The 23,055-nt window shown below is 40.8% G+C and overlaps 1 protein-coding gene across 3 annotated transcripts in view; it reads right to left on the bottom strand.

Annotated features, from left to right (window-relative positions):
• The window catches only part of LOC125463633 (glutamate receptor ionotropic, NMDA 2C-like), a 149,734-nt gene that overhangs the window by 57,053 nt on the left and 69,626 nt on the right, over positions 1-23,055 (bottom strand). For all 3 annotated transcript variants that reach the window (XR_007249879.2, XR_007249878.2, XM_048555162.2), the window contains exons 4-6: positions 22,395-22,509; positions 9,199-9,410; positions 234-393 (exon numbers count right to left, since the gene is read on the bottom strand). Coding sequence is in view for 1 of the 3 variants with exons in the window: in XM_048555162.2 (XP_048411119.2) it covers positions 234-393; positions 9,199-9,410; positions 22,395-22,509 (487 nt within the window). In the remaining 2 variants the exon portion in view is untranslated. The remainder of the gene's footprint in view (positions 1-233; positions 394-9,198; positions 9,411-22,394; positions 22,510-23,055) is intronic.

Genomic DNA, 23,055 nt, shown 5'->3' with positions numbered 1-23,055 from the left:
TGAGCATGTGTTGCTTGTTGTGTGCGTGGTCTCTGTAAATAATCTTTGTTAAGCACTCCCAATGACAACTTGACCTTCAACCCCACACTTTTCATTCTGCTGCAACCCTCAGCATCCCCAGCCTGTGTCACCTATGGGCCCTATCCACTGCTGTTTATTTTTCCTTGTTCCTTAATGAATTGTTCCTCTTTGATGGTTTAAAGATCCAGTCAGAGAGGACGTGAACTCCATACCTCACCAATCATTCCATTCCAGATTCCCCGAACCTTCTTGCCATGTTTACCATTGGTCACTAGATAAAGGTCGTAGGAAAATTTGACAGTTTTTGCGAGTTTCTTCAGGATGTCGATGCAGAATCCTTTACAACACAATTTGGTATATGTCTCTGCAATGCTGAAATATATTTAGGGTAAGACAATGCATTACAGTAGATCAGGGTTTGGCACGGATTTTTAACAAGTTTCACAACAAGTTACAGGCTGACAAGTCCAGAGATGTGGGCTTGCGATCAGAGGCATTATCTCAAACCCTAGATGGCTGCCTGGGAATTTAAATTCAGCTAACTGAATTATTCTGGAACAAAAAGTTAAGTTGTTATCAGTAATGATTATCAGTAATAATGGAAAAAATGACAGGATTAGTGTAAAACCCCATCTGGTTCATTCAGCCTGTTTAAGAAAGGAAACCTCCTCTCCTTGCCTGGTGTCCTTTATGTGACTCCAAATTCACGTCTACATGATTGGCTGACTCTTGATTGCCCTATAAAACAATCCAGTAAGACACTGATGTCCAATTTGAAATGAGTAATAAATGTTGGCTTTGTGAATAATACCTGCATCCTACGAATACACACTTTGAAAAAAACAACTTCTTGATTCCTCCATCATCATTCCTGGATATGTCCTTTCCCACTGTGCAAACAAACTTGTCAGTGGTGGTAGTACAATCGCATGTGGTTGGGAGGGAATGGCACAGGGATTCCTTAGCATTGATTCCAGACCCCAAGATGTATCACAATATCAGGTCAGACATGGGCAAAGAGACCTTCATGACAGTATTGTTAAGTGTGGCCACTGCACAGTTCTTGAGATGAAATCCTCTCTTCATACTGAAGACAATCCACTATATTGTATGACACATTTACGGTGCTAAAACAGATGTTGCTTCCTAGAGCTGTACATCCAGCTGTGGGCCATCAACACAGCAGAACCGTATTGAACCACAACTTGTAACATCATGGCATACCCTCTCCTTCACTCTACCATCAAGCTAGAGTATTAACCCTAGCTCAATGAAGAGTATAGATGATGCCAGGAGCAAAGCAAGGCATACTTAAAAGCGAGGTCCCACCCAGTAAAGCTGTAACATAGGGCCACATGCATATTAAATAATAGAATCAGTGTGCCAGAGACAGTGCTAAGCAACCCCATAACCAACAAACCAGATTACAGTCCTGCAATCTTGCTGCATTTTGTTGTAATTGTCAGTGGAACATTCAACAAAGAAATAGAGGGAACTTCAGAAACGTTCTCATCTGCAATGATTGCAGAACCCAACAAACCTGTGTAAAAGCAAGATTAAAAGATTTGCATCACTCTTTATCTAAAAGTGGTGATGGTTAATGCATCTCACCTTTGCCCTGAGGTTCCCCTTGTCACAATTTAAACAAATGACTGAAAACACTGGATACTGCAGAGTCCATGGGTCCTGACTACATTTTAACTGTTGTAATGAAGTCTTGTGCTCCAGAACTGGTTGAACCCAAAGCCAAGTACTGTAATACAACTAAAATGCAGGCACTAACTGGCAATCTGGAAAATTTCTAGGTATGTTCTGCTCCAAAAAGCAAGATAAATCCAAATGTGATTGTGTGTTGCAAGGGACTTGAGCGGGATGGTTGGTGACTTTGTATCAATGACAAAGGAGATAAGACCATAAGACATAGCAGCAGAATTAGGCCATTTGGTATGTCGAGTCTGCTCCACCTTTTGATCGTGGTTGATATGTTTCCCAACCCCATCTCCTGCATTGTCCCTGTAATCTTTGATCCCCTTACCAGTCAAGAACCTATCCATCTCTGTTTTAAATATTCTGATTGGGACCCAAAACCCTCTGCGGTAATGATTTCCACACAGTCCCCACCCTCTGGCTGAAGCAATTCCACTCATTTTAGTTCTAAAAGGGATTTCCCTTCACTCTGGAGGCTGTGCCCTTGTGTCCTAATCTCTCCTACTTGTGGAAACATATTCTCCATGTCCACTCTACCCAGGCCTCTCCATATTCTAAAAGTTTCAATCTGATTCCCCTGTCATCCTTCTAAATTCATTGAGTCAGACCCAGTGTCCTCCACCATTCCTCATATGACAAGCCCTTCACTCCTGAAATCATTCTTGTAAACCTCCTCGAACCCCCTCCAATCCAGTAATCCTTCCTTAAAAACCGCCCACAATATTCCACACGCAGTCTAACCAGAGCCTTGTAAGGCCTCAACAATACATTTCTGCATTTGTACCTTCTTGCAATGATTACTAACAGTGCATTTGCCTTCCTGACTGCCAACTGGACCTACATGTTAACCTTAAGAGAATCCTGAACTTGACTTCCAAGTCCCTTTATGCTTCAGACTTTACCATTTAGAAGCCTTTTACCATTTAGAAAATAATCTATGCTTCTATTCTCCTCAGTAAAGTGCATAGTCTCCCATACTCCCACATTATATTCCATCTACCACTCTTTACACACTCTCCTAACCTAACAAGTCCTTCTGCAGCACCCCCCTTTCTTCAACACTGCCTGTACCTACAACTATTTCTATATTATCTCCAAGCTTCGCAACAACGCCCTCAGTTCCTTCATCCAGATCGCTAATGTATAATGTGAAAAGTTGTGGTCTCAAAACAGTCCCGTTCGGAACCCCACTAGTCACCAGCTGCCAAATTAAAAAAGACTCCTTGATCCCTACTCCCTGCGTCTGCCAGTCAGCCAATCCTCTATCCATGCCAGTGCCTTGCCTGTAATCACACGTGCTCTTATCTTAATTTGCAACCTCCTGTGTAGCACCTTATCAAAGGCCTTCTGAAAATCCAAATAGATCATGTTCACTGGCTTTTCTTTGTCCAACTTGGCCATTACCTCAAGAATTTTTTAACAGATTTGTTCAGTTTGATCTCCCATTGATGAATGTGCTAATTCAGCTCTGTTTTACCATGGACTTCCAAATAATCTCAACCCAATGGTCTCTAAAGTCTCACCATCAACTGAGGTCAGGCTATGTGGCCTATTGATACCTGTCTTCTGCCTCCCTCCCTTCTTAAACTGGACTTTTACATTGGCCATCTTCCAGTCCTCCTGATCCAGTGATTCCTGGAAGATCACCAGCAATGCCTGTACAATCTCCTCAGCTACTTCCTTCAGAATATAAGGGCAGGATGGTGGCACAGTGACTAGCACTGCTCCCTCACAGGGCCAGGGTTTTATTTTAACCTTGGGCGACTGAGATTAGAGTGATTTAGGGATCCTAAAATGATGGACAGAGTAACATGGATCTTGCAGCTGGTCCTGAGATTCTCATTCTATGACTCTGTAACTGTCTGTGTGGAGTTTTCATATTCTCCCCACATCTGTGTGGGTTTCTGCTGCATGCTCAGGTTTCTTCCCACAGTCCAAAGATGTGTAAATTAGGTGGATTAGTCATGTTAAATTGCCCCTTAGTGTCCAAGGAAGACCAGGCTAGGTGGGTCAGCTGTGGGAAATGTGGGGTTACAGGGATGGTTGGGGGTGGGATGGGTCTGGGTGGGATTCTCTCTGGAGGCTCTGTGGAGATTCAAGGGGCCAAATGGCATTTGTCTGCACTGTAAGGATACTACGATTCTGACTCAGGGGTATAGTTCATCTGATCCAGTGATTTATGCACTTTCAGACCTTTCAGCTTCCCCAGCACCTTCTCCTTAATGATGGCCACAACACTCACCTCTGCCCAAAACCCTGTCTTGAAGTTCTGGTATGCTACTGGTGTCTTTTGTTGTGAAAACTGAATCAAAGTATCTGTTCAGTTCCTCTGCCAGTCCTTTCTTCCCCATTACTTATTCTCCAGACTCATTTTTTGTCATCCAATGTACACTCTTGCCACTCTTACCTTTTTTAGATATGTAAAAATCTCTTATAATCTTTTACATGGCCAGATAGTTTTCTCTTATATTACATCTTCTCCCCTCTTACTATTTGTTTGTTATCCTCTCATTGTTTGTAAAGGCTTCCCAATCCACTGGGTTCTCACTCATCTTTACCTCACTGTATGCTTGTAGCAAGATGTTGGAGAGTGCAGGATGGTGTCAGGCCAGGATGTCACGAAATGAAAATAGAATGTTGTCGAGCTGAGAGAAAGAGAGGAACAGTTTGAGGAAGAGATACTGAGGGTGATGGGGCCTCTGATCAAGGCACATCTGCCTGTGATATTAACATGGACACTGCACCTAAATCCAATTGACAGAGGCTGCTCATGTTTGAATGCAGTTGGCTTGGCCTCAAAAGTTCCACAACCTAGAAGTGATTTCAGTAGGAAACTAATGATTAAAGCAGCAAAGCTGGAAGCCTGGATTCTTTACTCCAAGAGGCTTTTACAGCCCTTTGATTTACTTCATTCAGACTTGGTTTGTGGGTGTGACTGCAGGTCAGGCAGGTATGAGGAGCCAAAGGGTTGCTTTCAAGGAGCCTCAGTACCTACAATTGTCCAGCACTTAGGAGGTTCTTGCAAGCTGTGTGGATAAGAATGAAAACTGAGGGGAAGATGAGCAAACTAATCATGGCACCCTGGTACAGGGCACCATTCAAATGGGGGAAGGAAATAGGTGTGTAGTCATGTGGGGACAGTATAATTAGAAGACAGTCTGTTCTCTGAAGTTGTGAACATGAGTCTCAAAGGCTAGTTTGGCTACCTGGTAACATCTTGTGAAAGAAGAGGAACTTGGAGAGGGGTGGAAGTGATCTGGTTGTCATCATCTACATTGGTACCAATGACATTGATAGCACTGGAAAGTGGGTTCCTCTGAAAAGGTTTTGAACAATTATTGGGATTTAAACTAAAACACAGAATTTCCAATGTCAATAATGTCAATATCACTCCCTGAGCCATGGGCATTGGATAGATAAAGACAAGGAGTTAAATCCATGATTTAAAGATTGGTTTGGGAGAAATGGGTTTCAGTTCATGGGGTAGTAGGAACTGCCGATGCCGGAGAATCTGAGATAACACGGTGTGAAGCTGGATGAACACAGCAGGCCAAGCAGCATCAGAGGAGCAGGAAAGTTTCTGAAGAAGGGTCCCGACCCGAAACGTCAAACTTTCCTGCTCTTCTGATGCTGCTTGGCCTGCTGTGTTCATCCAGCTCCACACCACGTTATTTTAGTTCATGGGGCAGTGACATCAATGCTGGCATAGAGGCAAGGCAGCACTTTGCCTAAATCATGCTGGGAATATTTTAATAATACCAAGAGTGTAACAGGAAGACACAAAGTTTACAAGCACAAAGAAAAACAGCTAATGGGGCCAAAGGGAAAAAGATGGTAAATAGGCATAAATTAACAGCTGTTTACTTAAATGCGTTTAGCATTTGGAACACTCTAAATGAATTAACAGCACAAATTGAACTTGATCAGTATGATCTTATAGTCATTAAGGAGACATTAACATACGGTTAATAGGAGATCAAAGCCAGAAACGTAATTATCAATGGTCTGTGATTTTTTTTTTCAAAACAATAGGCAGGAATAGAAGGATTGGGAGGAGGTGGGCTGCATTGATAGGGTGTGACAGAAATGGTCTAGATCAGATGATTAAAATCCATATGGGTAGTAAGAAATAACAACAGGAAGAAGAGGCTGGTGGGAGTAGTCTATAGGCCCTTAAATGTAGGTGTTCTTTAGGACAGAAAATATATAAGGAGATATTAAGGGCATGTATAAAAGGCAGCACATTAATCATGAGTAAACATGTACCTTCATGTACATTGGGAAAATCCAATTGGCAAACGTTGTCACAAGGATGGATTTGTTGATCACATTTGGGACAGTTTCTGAGGATATTCCACATATTGTGGATTAAACTTGGGATCAGGCTATTTGACATCTGGTAATGTGCAATGAGATGGGTATCACACATGATCAGTGTAAAATTCTCCTGAGGGATCAATGACCATAACATAGTTGAATTTAGCATTCAGTTTGAGATTGTGCTAAACTTGAATAGGGGTGATTACATAGCGATGAAGCCAGTGTTGGCTCGAGTGGACTGGGAAAGGAGTTTAGCAGAAAAGTAGTTTAGGAACTATGGCAGATGTTTAAGAAGACAGTTTATGACTCACTTTTAAGACAGTTTATTCCAATGAGGAAGAAGGACTGTAAGAAGGAAATAAACCAATCATGGTTAACTAGGGAAATTAAGGATTGTAGCAAATTGAAAGAAACAACACAATGTGCCCAAGTGGCAAACCAGAGGTTTGGGAGAAAATTATAAATCAACAAAAGCTGACCAAAAAATGAACAGAGGGCTGCAATAGACAATGAGGATAAACTAACAAGTAATATTAAAATAGATGGTAAGAGTTTATTTAAATATTTAAAAGGCAACAGAAAGGCCAATGTGAATATAGGCCCCTGAAAGAATGAGGCTGGGGAAATAATAATGGGGCATTAGGAAATGGCTGAGGAGTTGAATAAGTTTTCGTGGTTGAGCACACTAATTGCATTCAAAAAAATACTGAATGATTTAGTGCCCAAAGGTGGGGAGAAAAGAAACATATTCTCTCACTGGAGAGAAAGTACTCTGGAAACTAATGAAGTCAAATAACAATGGATCTCTGGGCTTTATAGGTTTCTTCCTAGGATTTTAAAGGAAATAACTAATGAGATTGTTGACGCACTGGTGATGGTCTTCCTAGAATCCTTAGATTCTGAAAAAGCCCCATAGGATTGGAAAACTGTAGATGTAATGTCCAGTCTCAAAAAGGCAGTAGACAAAAAAGACAACTATAGATCAGTTAACTTAACATTTATCATGGGAAAATGTTACAATCTATTTTAAGTGCTCTTCTAGTGCAGGGTAGAGTTCCCATCTCTAGACCAGAAGGCCTTGGCTCAAGTCTCACCTGCTCCAGCTTGGTCCCATACTTGCTCAAGGGCAGTCACTCTCTCCTGACCTCTGGAGTCCAGCTACTTTGCCCATGTTTGAAGCAAGGCTGTAATGGGGCCAGGAGCGCAGTGACCCTGGCATAACACAAACTGGGCATCACTGTGCAGTTTATTGCTAAACAAGTAATGCTTCTTAGCACTGTTGAGGAATCCTTCCATCATAGAATCCCTACAGTGTGGAAACAGGCTCTTCAGCCCAAAAAGTCCACACTGAACCTCAGAGCATCCCAGCCAGACCCATCCCCCTATAACACATCTAATATACGCATCCCTGAACACAATGGGCAATTTAGCAAGGTCAATCCACCAAGCCTGCACAACTTTGGACTGTGGGAGGAAACCGGAGCACCCGGAGAAAACTCACAGACACGAGGAGAATATGCAAACTCCACAGAGACAGTCACCTGAGGGTGGAATCAAACCTGGCTCCCTGGCACTGTGAAGCAGCAGTTCTTACCACTGAGCCACCGTGCCTACCATCACTTTATTGATGATCAAGAGTAGACTGATGGAGTGTAATTGATCTGGTTGGATTTGTCTTGCTTTCTGTGTACAGAACATTGATGCCACATTGTTGGGTAGATGCCAGTATTGCAGCAAAACTGAAACAGCTGGCTCAGGGTGCAGCAAGTTTCAAAGCACAATTTTCAGTACTGTTGCTGATTTCATACAGAGTGAATCAAACTGGCTGAAGACCGTGTCATCTGTGATGGTAGGGGCCTCTGGAACTGTCCAAGATAGATCATCCATTCAGCATTTCAGGCTGAAGATTGTTGTGAGTGCTTCAGTCTTGACTTTTTCACCGATATGCTGGGCTCTCCCATCATTGGGGATGGGAATATTTGTCTCCTCCTCCAGTGAGTTGTTAATTGTCCATCACCATTTGAGACTGGATGTGGAAGGACAGATCTGATACATTGGTTATAGAACCATTTAGCTCTACCTATCACATATGGCTTACACATTTTTCCATGGAAATACTCCTGTTATGTAGATTCATCAGTCTGGCATCTTATTTTTTGGTATGACTGCTCCCTTCTGCACTCTTCTTTGAACCAGCCCTGATCCCCTAGTTTGATGGTAATGGTAGAGTGGGAAGGTTGAAGATTGTGTTAGAGAGTAGTTCTGATGCTGCTGATAGCTAAAGGCACCTCTTGTTGCCAAATCTGTTCAATGCCTGTCCCATTTAGCATGGTGATAGTGCCAGACAATATGATGGAGGGTATTCTCAAAGTGACACACATACTGTATGGTGGTCAATCTAACCAATACCATCATGGACAGATACAAACAAAGAAGTTTTTGAGGATAAGGTCAACTGTGTTTCCCTCTTGGCTCCCTCAACACCTGCTGCAGACTCAGTCTAGCAGCTGTGCCCATTAGGACGTACCCAGTTCAATCAGTAGTGATGTTGCTGAGAAAGTCTTATGACCCTCTGCTTCCTCCAAGTATTGTTCAACATGGAGGACCATTGATTTCTAAGCTGATTGGGTAGGGGTGGAATGTAGATGGGTGGTACGTGGTAACCAGCAACAGGCTTCCTTTCCCGTGTCTGATCTGACACCTTAACTCTTCATGAGCCCAGAATCAATGTTGAGAACTCCTAGTGTAGTGCCTTTCTGCCTGTATACCACGGTGATGCCATCACTGCTGGGTATGTCTTTTCCCACTGGATGATGATGGTATTGTCTAGAATGTTATGTGTAAGAAATTATTCTGTGAGAATGTCTATGTGAAGTTGTGGCTTGTAAATGTTAAGTGGTGCATCTGGTTTCAGTCCTTTTCTCCTCTAGTTGTTGAGACAACTGGCTCATATTGTACATCTAGGCCAGACCAGGTAAGGACGGCAGTTTCCTTCCCTAAAGAACATTAATGAACTGGATGGGTTTTTCCAAACATTGACAAGAGTTTCATGGTCATCATTAGACTTTTAATTCCACGTGATTGTGAACCAGTGCCTCCTGCAGGTGATACACCAGTTTATTAGCTACATCACAAAATGGAGGTTGTTACCTTTCACTCAGGTTTGCTTGCTTCCTGCAAGGTACAGTATTCCGTACACAAGCTCCATTTTCAGGATCTGCTTCCTCCACAATCACAAATGGCCTCTCCTCCAATGTGGCGACAGTTAAATGGGCACTGTCAGTTACAGGCTGCTGAAATTTTCCATATCTTGGCCACACTGGATACTTCATTCTTATCAAGCCATTTTCCCACCTTCCAACCTGTAGGTGTGAGGAGAGATTTATTTACATTTTTCTCTCAGCTTAAGCATAGAGAGGAAGTCACCTTAAATATGACCTTTCAGCCATTGTAATTTCTTTGTATTCACTTTTCATAGTTGAGGTAGAGAGGTGGATAGAGAGGTAAGCAAGTGAATGAGAATAGTAGAGAGGTACTGGCACGGGAGAATAAGAATGACAGTGATTGATATGGGAATGGGAAGGGTTTGTGGGGCTATACTAACACTTGTGAATGGATTGATAGTGGAGAAAGAATGAATCTGGGGAATAGTGAGGTGAAGTTTACCCAAGAGTTTCAAAATCCTGTTGGAATGATTAGCACACTGGGAAATGTGATTTATAGGTTGTCTATCACAAGCACAAGCAAATGAACTGTTAATGAGATAATGATGAAGTTGCAGAATGAGACTATTTTGAGATAGAAGCATGTGTGACAGGCTGTTTCCACAATCTGAATATGCAATATCATGGTCAATCTGTGGAATCAGTACACAATGAGTCAAACTAGCTTTCTGTTAGTTGCGATGCACCACATCAGGGAGTTGAAGAAAAATGTATCTCTAGAGACAAGCAGGGTAATAAACATTTGAATTTCACTCAGTGGATTCTAATGGTCTGTGATAGTTTGGAATAAGCCAACATTGTCAATAATAATTTTGGGGAAAATTTTTGAGTCTAAGAGGACAGTACAACCATGTTAACAAGACTATTAAATTAAGAAGTTAAATGTGTTCTGCTGAGTCCTTATCATTCTGCTGTCAGTTGTATGCCTTTTTGTTTCACTAGGATTTATTTATGGGATGCATGGAAGATGAAAATGGAGCACATGGTGGGTAACTCACCATATCATAGCAATTATATGGCTATAGTGAGTATGGCATCTCAAAGATCTCTTACAATTAGAGCAGCATCTGTTGTTTACGTAACAAAATGAATTTGATGTAGAGTTTCTTAGCTTGTAGTTGGTTCATGGAAGTTTTTCTAAGACACCTGTTTGTGCAGCTGGGGGTGGTTCAAGTGGTGATTTTAGATAAGGAGGGGGAGCAGTTAAAGGCCTCTCACTTCTCACTCACTTGTTACTTCAAAATGACAGGCAGAGCCTTTCGAAAAGGTTGAGGTTGGGAGAATTACACAAGTGGACAAGGTGACAGTCTGATCATGAATCTTCAACTCCCTCGGGAGGTCATGAAGATAACACGACCTTTAATGGTCTTATGGATTCCTGGTGAAGTCACAAGACATGTGAGAAAGAAAAGAACTAGTGCAGATGAATATGGGGTGAATATCAGCAGAATTAATATCAGGGTTTTCACAACTTACAAATGTTTGCGATGCTTTTAAAAAACCTTAGATTGACAGTTGATGTGCAACAAAAGGGTAAGGAAAATGAGAAAAGAAATTAAACAGCACAGAGCAAAAAAATTCTGAGAATGGAACAGTTATGTTAATTAGATTCCCCATATTCTTAACTGCAGGAAATATAGATAGGTTTAGTTCTACTCCGAGCCATGGAAGTTCTAACGTATGCTTTGTATTTATTAGTTGGTCTTCCCCAAATTGATCTGCAATTTTGTTCAAGGGTTGACAGTGATATCTGATATTACCATCAGGGTAATTTTGATTGAATTTGTTATAAGGAACAAGCTTGTTCTTGTTGTATTTCACTGGTTGAACAAATCTATAATTATGGATGTTGACTGTACTTGCGTGTACGTAATTTGATTCATGCAGCAGTTTTGTTGTCATTCATCACCAGATACATGTTTATGTATGTGATCATAGAAATTTAAAATATCATCCTTAGAATCTGCATTTGCAGCTACCCTAATTTAATCCTAATGGTGTTGCTAATTCAAGGAAGAAGATGCAGAAGCTGCATACAAGGTATCAACAGATTCAGTGTTTGAATCAATTGACTGTCATGAACATTAACTAGCACATAGCTGAAACTTAATATTCATACAACTTCAATTGATATTGGACATGGGAACATGTCATTGTTTGGAAGGATCTGATGGCTACAAATGTGGTGGTCAGAAATTACATCCAGCAGATGTGGTGTTGCTGTGGCAGTTAATTATGCTGATGGTTACAGCTTACTGTGGATTCAAGAATTACAGATGAACAATGATTGAACCAGCTAAGATGATTGTACAGATAATTCCTGGCAGATTGGACAGAGAGATCGTCACTGCATTGGCTTAAGTAACTTCACATGATCCAAGTAGCCTGTGAGAACACCTGAGGATGAATTAAAACCTTTCTGAGACCGAGGGTTTAAGGCATTTGTATCTGCACAGACATAGATGGTGATGGAATGTATGTAAATTATTCAGTTCATATGTTATGGAATGGAATATATCTGTCTAGTCACTATTCGGAAATGGAACTTGGATTAAGGCTGTAAGACCGTAAAATATAGGAGCAGAATTAGTCCATTTGGCTCCTTGAGTCTGCTCCACTATTTGATGATAGCTGATATGTTTCACAACCCCATTCTCTTGCATTCTCCCTCGCTCCCTTATTAATCAAGAACCTATCTATCTCTGTCTTAAACACACTCAATGACTTGGCCTCACAGCCTGCTGCAGCAATGAGTTTCACAGATTAAACACCCTCTGGCTGAAGAAATTCCTCCTCCTCTCAGTTATGAAGGGTTGTCCCTTCACTATGAGGCTTTGCCCCTCAGGTCCTAATCTCTCCTACTAGTGGAAATATCTGCTCCATTTCCACTCTATCCTGACCTCTTCGTATTCTGTAAGTTTCAATCAGATAATCCCTTGTCATTCTAAACTCAGTTGAATACAGACAGGGTCCTCAACTGATCATGATATGACAAGCACTTCGTCCCTGGTATCATTCTTGTAAACTTTCTTTACACCCCTCCAACACTGGCCCTTTCTTCCTTAGATATGGGATGCAAAATGGCTTACAGTATTCTAAGTGCAGAGGGCAACATAGCCAAGTTAAAATAAAAATAGAAAACAGTTTAATGAATTTTAGTCTATCCATTGTTATCCTGATGTTATTGTACTTGCATTTACATTAGCTTTACTGATTTATTGATATTTCTGGAGTGTAGTGATAAAAGAAAAACTATTTATACAGTGACTACTGCAATTTTATGAAACTGTAAGGTGTCTCAGAGACCTAAATTCTGAACGGTTACAACTGTATGCTTACATGCAATCTGTCATTTGTTGTAATTTTAAGTTGAATTTCTATGGGAAAGCATTCCAACACATACACTATTGAATGTGAAGGATTTGGTGACTGAATTATGCTAGAGAATGAGAATTTTAATGGGGAGGGAAGTCTGATGGAGAATGAAATTAAAAGAGATCAAAATATAAATATGGTGACATGGCACTGGCAATTGAGAATGATCTTGAGGAATGAAGTACACTGGGAATGAGAAAAATAATGGAGAGATGTTTACACTGGGGAATGAGAATCTTCTTGGGAAGAGAAGTAATTTGGTATACAGAATCATAAGTGGAGTCACTGTCACTGGTTCTTGATGATACTAGTGGGAAAAATTGGACTTGGACTTAGTAGTGATTATATGGTAAAGACAGGGAGCAAGAATGATAAGCGGGACAAAATCTGGAGATTGAGAATGACAGTGGGCAGAGAAGCAAATTGGAGAGTGAAAATCATAGGAATGTCTCTGACGTTGAATTCTCAGAACATTGTCAAGAAGAGCTCACACAATACAATTTAATGCAAGCATTTCATCAGATGTGAGAGTGTGGGACAATAACTCTGCTTCCTTCCTACCTCCTGCTTGATCAAGTCCAAGGCCAGAAGGATCAAGAACAGCCTCACACCTAAACATTAATTGAAGTCCTTAGTGGGCATTTAATGTCTATTTAAGGGGTCTTATCCTGCGACCGTTATTCAATTTGGGAAGGCTCATTAAACACTTAACTGGCTTACACTGATCCTTCCTGGGAAGGAATCCCAGTCTTCATCACATCCCCCTTCCCCATTCTCTGTTGGAGCCACATGGTTGTTGGCAGTATTGCACCCACCAGAGGCCTAGGATTGGGAGTCCTTACTCTATGCGAGTGAGAGTGGGCTGGGAGTCACTAGCTAAGAGTCGAGAGGTCAATGAAAAGCAGGAGATGTCTCGGTCAGCCTTAGCCTAATGTCAAATCCCTTACTCAGGCACTGAACGACTACAACGTGATATTTTTTAGGTTTCTTCATGTGGTGACTGGTTGAATCCCAGCAAGGGTGAGACGTGCTCTTGCACGGACATTAAAGTTTCCATTTAAAGGCAAAATATTGCAGATTCTAGTAATCTGAAACAAACACAGAATGCTAGAGAAAATCATTGAGTCTGGCAGCATCCTTGGAGAGGGAATGAGAGTTAACATTTCAAGTCTTCGAAGGTATAACAGTGGATAAATCTCCAGGAGTGAATCAGGAGTACTCTAAAACAATGGGGTAAGCTAGGGATGTAATTGCTGGGCTTCTTGCTGAGATATTTGTATCATTGATTAGCCATGGGTGAGATGCCAGAAGACTGGAGGTTGGCTAACATGGTGCCACTTTTTAAGAAAGTTGGTAAGGGGAAGCCAGGGACCTATAAACCAGTGAGCCTGCCATCAGTAGTGAGCAAGTTGTTGGAAGGGATTCCGAGGGACAAAATTTATATGCATTTGGAAAGGCAGAGACCGATAGTCAACATGATTTTATGCGTACAAAATCGTGTCTCACTGACTGGATTGTGTGTTTTTAAAGAAGTGACAAAGAGTGGTGGACATTATCTATACAGGCTTCAGTAAGCATTCAACAAGGTTTTGTTTAGTAGATGGTTAACAAGGTTAGTTCACATAGAATGCAGAGAGCTAGCCATTTGGATACAAAATTGGCTCGAAGATGGGAGCCCGAGGATGGCACGGAGAATTGCTCTTTGGACCGGAGACCTGTGACCAATAGTGTGCTGCAAGGATTGGTGCTGGGTCCACTGATTTTCATGATTTTATATAAATGATTTGGATTTGAATAAAGGAGGTATGGTTAGCAAATTTGTAGATGACACCAAAATTAGTGTAGTGGATAGTGATGAAGATTGCCTCAGAGTAGGATGGGACCTTGATCAGATGGGTTGAGGAGTGGCAGATGGACTTTTTTTGATTAGATTAGATTCCCTACAGTGTGGAAACAGGCCCTTCGGCCCAGCAAGTCCACACCGCCTCTTGGAGCATCCCCCTATAACCCACACACCCCTGAACACCCTGGGCAATTTAGTGCGGCCGGAGCACCTGGAGAAAACCCACGCAGACACGGGGAGAATGTGCAAGGCTGGAATCGAACCTGGGTCCCTGGCGCTGTGAGGCTGCAGTGCCAACCACTGAGCCACTGTGCTGCCACTTTATTCTGGGTAAATGTGAGGTGTTACATTTTGGAAACGCAATTCAGGGCAGGGCTTATACACCTAATGGTAAGATCCTGGAGAGCATTGCTGAACAAGAGTTTGAAAAGTAGGGAGAGGCTGAATAGGCTGTGGCTATTTACCCTGGCGTGTCAGCGGCTGAGGGTGACCTTATAGAGCTTTATAAAATCATGAGGGCAGGGACAGGGTGAATAGAGACAATGCTGTCCTGGGGTTTTGTTCAAGAGAGGTTGTGAAGGTACAGGTGCACAAGTGGCCACAGGTACCGGCCTAAGTCAATTTGTTTTTTTACAAGCAGTTGTAACAATGGAAGAAGAGTGGCACGTTCTCCAAGATCAGGCTTTCTAGTTTTCTCTTTAGGTGCAACAGTGAGAAGCTGTTTGAGTCCCTGGGGGGCTGCAAGCTTCAATCAGTGATTCCTAACGGTGACTTTCTCTGTAGTCTCTGTTGACGTTGTATCCTCCTGGATTGGGAAACTGCATGTAAGAATCTGTTTGAATTTACCTTTTTTGTCAAGGGTTGTGTTTATGGCATATTACTGTATTAGAACAGTTAATTAGTAATAGGTACTGTATCTATTGTTTGGTTAAATTTTTCAATAGCTATGTTTTTCTAAATTCCTCTTTCTCTTTTTTTTTATTAAAATGTTTAAAAAATTGTGCTTTGCTTAACATCAAGTGGTTTGACCTGTTGCATCATGTCTGGGGCACACGCTTCACATCTACCTTTTTAAAATAAGAAAATGTTAGGGTCTAGACTACCTTCTTAAAATATTTTTGTGGTGTCTAGCCCATAACAAATCCTTGTTAGGATATAGTTCTATAATTCCAATTTGGGTTTAGGGTTGTTGGAGTCAAAGTCAGCAAGTGGTAGGTGTTAGAGATAATGGGAACTGCAGATGCTGGAGAATTCCAAGATAATAAAATGTGAGGCTGGATGAACACAGCAGGCCAAGCAGCATCTCAGGAGCACAAAAGCTGACGTTTCGGGCCTAGACCCTTCATCAGAGACCTCTCTGATGAAGGGTCTAGGCCCAAAACGTCAGCTTTTGTGCTCCTGAGATGCTGCTTGGCCTGCTGTGTTCATCCAGCCTCACATTTTATTAAGTGGTAGGTGTTAGTGTCTTTTGTTTCGGGTATTGAACCTGGTTAGTTTAAACAGGGCATGCCTTGTGCAGAAATGGCTCTTTCAGTCATGAAGAGTTTTCTGACTTCAGGAGTTTTACAAAAAGTGAGCAAAGCAAAGCTGTTGGAATTGGCAGGCAAGCTGGAATTGGGATTGTCTTTGTTCCGTAAGAAAAGGGAAGGTAATTACAGCAATAGTTTGACATTTAAAAATTGCTGGAAATGCCGTCAGAATCTTTGGAAATGACTGGAATTCAACTGCAGAAGAAAGAGCTTGAACATGAAAAGGAACTGAAGCAATCTGAATTATGATTAAAAGGAAAAACTAGCCCTGGCAGAATGAAAAGGAGAGGAAGACCCTCTCAGAAGAAAGCGAGGAAGAGAAGAAAAGCAGAAAGAGAGAATTTGAACTTCAGAAGTTGGCATTTTGACGGGAAAGACGACTTAAAAGGCTGGAGGTAAAGGTAGAAGGAAGGCTTAGTGAGGAAGGCAGTGAGGACGAGCAAATTGGCTCAGTGGCTCAGTGGTTAGCACTGCAGCCTCACAGCACCAGGGACCCAGGTTCGATTCCAGCCTTGGGTAACTGTCTGTGTGGCGTTTGCACATTCTCCCCGTGTCTGCGTGGGTTTCTTCCAGGTGCTCCGGTTTCCTCCCACAGTCCAAAGATGTGCAGGCTAGTTGGATTGGCCATGCTAAATTGCCCTTAGTGCTCAGGGGTGTGTGGGTTTTGGGGGATGGGTCAGGGTGGGATGCTGCAAGGGGCGGTATGGTCTTGTTGGGCCGAAGGGATTGTTTCCACACTGTAGGGAATCTAGTCTAAAAATCCATTATAGCCAAAGGGCTCGTTAGGATCTGTTTAAATATGTCCAAGCATTGACTTTTTTGGGAAAGTGGCTAAACAAATGAAGTGGCTGGTGACCAGGTGGGTTTTGTTGATCCAAACAAAATTTGTAGGTAGAGCAAGTGAGATATTTGTATCAGCATCAAAGGAGTATGAGCAGGTGAAGAAAGCCATTTTAAGTGTATATGAGTTAGTGTCAAAAGCCCACAGACAACATTTCGGGAATCCAAGGAGAGCCTGGTCTAACGTATATTTCCTTTGAAAGGATCAAAGTAATCTTTATAGGTGGATCAGAGCAATAAAAATAGATCAAATATATGATACTCTACGAAAGATTATTATTTTGGAGTTCAAAAATTCACTTCCTGAAGTAGTGAGATCTCACGTGGAAGAGCAAAACGTTAAAACTGCAAGGTTGGCAGCTGAAATGGCTAATGATTATGAATTGGTTCATCAAAGTTTGGCTTCCAACATCAATTTCAATCCATGAGGGGTAGTAATTAGGGAAACGAGAAATCCTCAATGGTAATGGAAAAGTAGATCTCATTGAAGGTAGTTTACCACAGGGGAAAAAGGAAGCCCCTGAAGGGGAAAGAAAGAAAACAAAACCTCAGGTGTTTTCACTGTAATAAAGTAGGCCACATGAAGTCATTGGTGGTGGTTTAGATAAAGCATTGGGAAGACGGACGTAGGAAAACAGGATAAGTCAGTGAATTTTGTTACAGTGGTAAAGGAAATCAGTGGAAGCTAAAGAGCTGCACCAGAATGTACAATCTCATCAGGGGTTGGTTCAGAAGGAAATGCCAGATCTTGGTAATGGATCACAGAAGTACTGCCTCTTGTGGTTGAAAAGCAGTAGAAAATCAGGCCACTGAAGTATTACAGGAAGTATATGCTGGGTTTGTTCCTGACTGTATGATATTGAGGTCACAAGCCCACCAGTAGAAGCAGGAGGAGAAATCAAAGAATAAAGGTATGGAGGTTGAATGATCAGAAACCATGTTTGATCAAATGCTTGAGACAAAATAAGAACAGGAGGATATTTTTAGTTCAAAGAAATTAACTGAATTACAACGATAAAAAAAACTGAAGCAATTGTATGAAAAAACATACACAGAAGAAGAATCTGAGTGTATTCCCAGATATTACTATCTAAATTGATGTCTTGATGAGGAAATGGAGACCATCACATATTCAGGTGGATGAGAAATGGGCAGAAGTTCATCAAGGTAGACAAATGGGAGGGTGGAAGAACACAGCAGGCCAGGCAGCATCTGGAGGAAAGGAGCAGTCAATGTTTCAGGTATAACCCTTCTTTAGGAAATTAATCAAGTTCTATTACCAGTGGGTTATAGAAAGGAGGTATTGCAGCTAGCACATAAATTACTAGTTTGGGTTAAGAAACTCAAGCTGAAATACAAAAACATTTTCGCTGGCCTGTGCTACATAAGGATGTAGTTGAATTTTGCCAGACATGTCATACGTGTCAGATAATTAGGAAACTCCAGGCAGTGATAAAACCAGCACCTTTAACACCCATTCCTGCATTTGAGGAACCTTTTACAAGGATCTTAATTGATTGCATAGGACCGCTACCTAAAACAAAAGGTGGGAATTAGTATTTGTTAACACTGGATGTGTCCACTAATTTCCATTACACAATATCACAGCTAAAAGGAATGTGGAAGAGTTAATCAAATTTTTCGCTACCTGTAGACAACTCAGAGATACGATAAGATCAAGGGTCAAATTTTACATTGAAATTATTCGGGGAAATTATGGATAGCTTAGGAGTAAAACAATTCAAATCCGTTACATACCATCCAGAACGTAGGGAGTGTTAGAATGGTGCCATAAAACCTAAGAGACCATGTTGAGGGTTTGTAGCCAAGACTATCCAGACAGTTGGGATAAAGGAATTCCATTTGTATGTTTTGCAATTAGGGTTGTGCCAAATGTATCCACCAAATGCAGTCCATTTGAATTAGTGGGCATGAGGTGAGAGGACCACTGAAATTAATTAAGGAGAAATTGGTGAGTTAGAGTTCAGAGACAAAATATTTGGATCAATGAATCAAATTTTGGGGAATGGTTAAATAGCGCAGGGGAGTTGGCTAGACAGCATTTAAAAGTAGCACAGCATATGACGAGACAGGAACAGACAAGAAATCAAAAATTTGCAATTTTGCTAATGGAAGTGGGTATCAGTTTTAATTCCAGTGATAGGTGCACCTTTAAAAACAACGTTTAGTGGACCTTATCAAATCAAAAGGAGATTGAGTGAGGTGAATTATTTGATAAGGATTCCTGATAGAAAGAAATGTGTGTCATGTGAATATGTTCAAAAGGTATCTTGATAGGGAAGGAAAGCAAAAGGGGAATGTATTACTGGTTACAACAGACTGAAGAACCCAGTTCAGAGGATTCTGAATTGGACATTCCTCACATTAAATTGGACAATGAGGAAGTTCCCAAAAATTGGGATAATTTAGAGTTATTTCCCCAGGAAAATTGAAATGACCTGAAAGAGTTATTACTATTGCATGAGGAAATGTGGGAATAAACTGGGAATTACTAATTTAGTTATGTATGATGTAGATATAGGAAATGCTGTTCCAATTAAGCAACATCCTTATAGGCTTAACCCTCACATTGGCACAGATTCAAAAGGAAATTGATTATGTTGTCTCTGAGCACACGTTCAAAGTGAGTTGCAGTGACTGGAGCTCACCCATTTAATGGTGCCAAAACCAGATAGTACCCAATGTTTGTATGGACAACTGAAAAGTCAATGCAGTTACAATGTCTGATTCATACCCTATTCCCATGTTTGGAAGGCTTTATTGAAAAGGTGGGTCAAGAAGTTTGCATTTCTAAGTTGGACTTTCTCAGAGGATATTGGCAGGTACGTTTATCCAAAAGAGCGAAGAAAATTTCGGCTTTTGTAACGCTGAACGGATTATACCAATTTAAAGTCATGCCATTTTTGGTTTGGAAAATGCACCAGCCACATGTTAAAGACTAACCAATAAAATCACCTCTGAATACCCCATTGAGTGGTGTACTTCGACCTGGTGATTTTTAGTCACACACACAAGGAATATTTACAGCATTTTTTGGGATTATTTGATCCACTTCGGAAAGCAAAATTGGTGATAAACCTGGCTAAGAGTGAATTTGCAAGAGCCCAAGTCACATTCTTGAGCCATGTTATCAGATGTAGACAGATGGCCCCATGGAATATGAAAACAAAGACTATTGAGAGTCTCCTTTACTCTTAAAGAGAGCAGTACTATAATTTCTAGCCTTTGGAGCATTTCATTAAAAGTCTGTACCAAATTCTAGCAGTGAGGTTGCTCCACTCATTGACTTATTGAAGAAGTGAAGAAAATTTCAGTGGATGGCAGACTATCAGAAAGTCCTTGACAGCCTGAAAGCTGTGTTAGTCATTGCCCCAGTATTTGCCACACCCAATTATGCAAAGCCATTCAAGGTGGCTATCAATGCGAATGATGTTGGTGTTGGTGCAGTACTCTTTAAAGCAGATGACAAGAAGATAAAAAGACTTAACAGGTATTTTTCCTGAAAATTGAATGTTCATCAACAGAAATACTCCACGATTGAAAAGGAGACCTTGATCTTGGTGTTGGCGTTACAACATTTCAATATTTATATTGCCAGTAATGTGTCTGAGACAATTGTATATATTGATTATTAATGTTTTTGAAAAAAATTATGGATAAAATTCCCAGACTGTTTAGATGGAGCTTATTATTTGCATCCATTCAATTTGAAATTTATACATGTGGCAAGATGAGAAAAAATAATTGCTGATGTGTTGTTGAAACTTGAATAAAGAAAAGTTGAGGCGTTCGGTGACAGGAGTGAATGACTAACATAGAATGTAGTGGTTAATGTTTTGTATGCTTAACATCAATGTAATTTATACTTTATAGTGTACCAACAGTAAGACTAAGGGTTTTAAAATGAAGTCATTTTATTTTATTAATGGTCCTTTTTTTTAAAGGAAGGAGGTGTGACAATGCCAGCACCTTTTAAAAATGTTATTCTGTCCTGGATTTTCTTGAGGAAAGGTTGTAAAGGCAGAGGTGAAAAAGTGGCTATGGGAGCCAGCCTAAGTCAGTAGGTTAAGATGCCTTTTAGACTGTTTGGTTTTAAAGCAGTCGTAACAATGAAACGAGAGTGGCCAGTTCTCCCAGATCAGGCTTTCTTGTTTTCTCTTTAGCTGTAGCAGTGAGAAGCTGTTTGGGTCCTAACTGACTTTCTCTGAAATCTCTCTTGATGTTGTTCCCTTCTGGATTAGGAAAGTGCACATAAGAATCTGTGTTTGAATTTAACTTTTTTGCCAAGGGTTGTGTTTTTGCGATGTCACTATATTGGAACAGTTAATTAGTAATAGGTACTGTATCTTTGTTCAGTTAAATTTTCCAATAGTTAAGTTATTCTAAATTCCCCTTTCTTTTATTTGTGTTTTAACTATAGTGTTTAAATTGTGTTTTGCTTAACATTGACTCACTTGACAAGTTGCATCTCATCTGGAGCACCCACTTCACATGTACCTTTTTAAAATGCGAAAAAGTTAGCTGTCTTAAAATATTTTGAGGGGACCTGGTCTGGTCCATAAAATAGACAAGGTTTTTCCCTAGGGTGGGGGAGTCAAAAACTAGAGGGCACAGGTTTAATGTGGGAAGGGAAAGATTTAAAAGGGAGCTAAGGGGCAACTTATTCACGTAGAGGGTGGTGCATGTATGGAGTGAGTTCCAGAGGAGGTAATAGAGGTGGGTACAATTACAACATTTAAAAGGAGTCTGGACAGGCATTTGAATAGGAAGGGTTTAAAGCAATATGGGCCAAATGCTGGCAAATTGAACTAGATTAATTTAGGATATGTGATTGGTCTGGACGAGTTAGACTGAAGGGTCCAGTTCCATGCAGTACACCTCTCTGACTCTAAAGTTTGATATGACTCTTCTTCATTCAGACTCCTCTTCAAGATTAAAATTTCCTCACTTAGGCCTGCCTTAGTTTGAAAGGAACTGTTACCACAATTTTCACTCCAGGGAGCAGGGATAGAATTAAATTGAGTCTACCGAACCCAGAAGCAGATTTTTGGCAGTTGTTGGGGCAGGTGAATTCTGAGGAGGGCTGTTAGAAAGTCCATCCCAGTTCTGGAACTTCATCACAATTGTTTTTGAATACTGTTTGCCTCTACGCCCCATCCATTCTTAGTACCTCCTCCGTATCAGCTCATGCTCACCTCCCCACACCCATGCCCAACTGCATAGCCAATCACCTCTCTGCCACGGACAGATCTCAGGAACCACATGCTGATTTAAAGAAAAATATAATACGGGCTTCATTCATGCACACTTTTAACATTTAAATCTGAAGTTGTTAATCTTTTACAGAAACAAATATTCCACAAGTTTGGACTTTAATGTTTATGAATATTACCACAAAAGACACACTGCAGACTAACCAGTATGAATCATATGTACAATGAAGACATTGTTGGAGAATAATTGAAAGCCCTCTTGACCAGGTCTCTATCTTAAAGATTTTCATCTAATACTCACCATTTCCCAAAATCTGCTTCTGTTCAGTGTGACCACAGCCATCGAAGGTCTCACCAAATAGCCATCCTCATTAAAAGAGAAGTCTTTACCTTCCCAGCGAATGTTCAACATGTGCCTGTGAAATATGTTTCAAGATCATTGTTAGGCCTAATGAGATAAAAAATATAGAGTACCTTGGTTAACTCAAATGTTCATTATTCATTGTCTCCAAAACTAAGGTGATGTCAGTCTGCAATGTGCTCACTGACCAGTATAAAATGTTTCTCTCTGTGTACACCATCAGTTACTTTCCTAAAAGCCTCATTCAAATCACTTGCTATATTTCAGACAATAAATACCTAGGTTATGCAATTTTTCATAGTAATCGAATCGTTGGAGGTATTATAACATTTTTACTTAATCTGTGTGACATTCCTTTCTAAGACCAATATAACCTTCATAACACACAACTCGCAGAACCGTACATAACACACCAGACACGGATTAGATTTTATCATCATCCATCTTGGCAGGAACCATGGTTGTTGGGCATATGCAATTGCTGGAGATTCCCCTGTTGTTCTCATAGTGTTATGATAGCCCAGCTTGGTTATTAACAGACAAGTCAGATCCCAGACTGAAATAAATTAGTCATAATTTTGTTGTGTTGGTTTTAATGAAT

Source organism: Stegostoma tigrinum, chromosome 22 (genome assembly GCF_030684315.1).
Source record: "Stegostoma tigrinum isolate sSteTig4 chromosome 22, sSteTig4.hap1, whole genome shotgun sequence".
Taxonomy (NCBI): Eukaryota; Metazoa; Chordata; class Chondrichthyes; order Orectolobiformes; family Stegostomatidae; genus Stegostoma; species Stegostoma tigrinum.
Note: the sequence above shows the minus strand (reverse complement) of the source record. Positions and strands in the feature narration are given on the sequence as shown.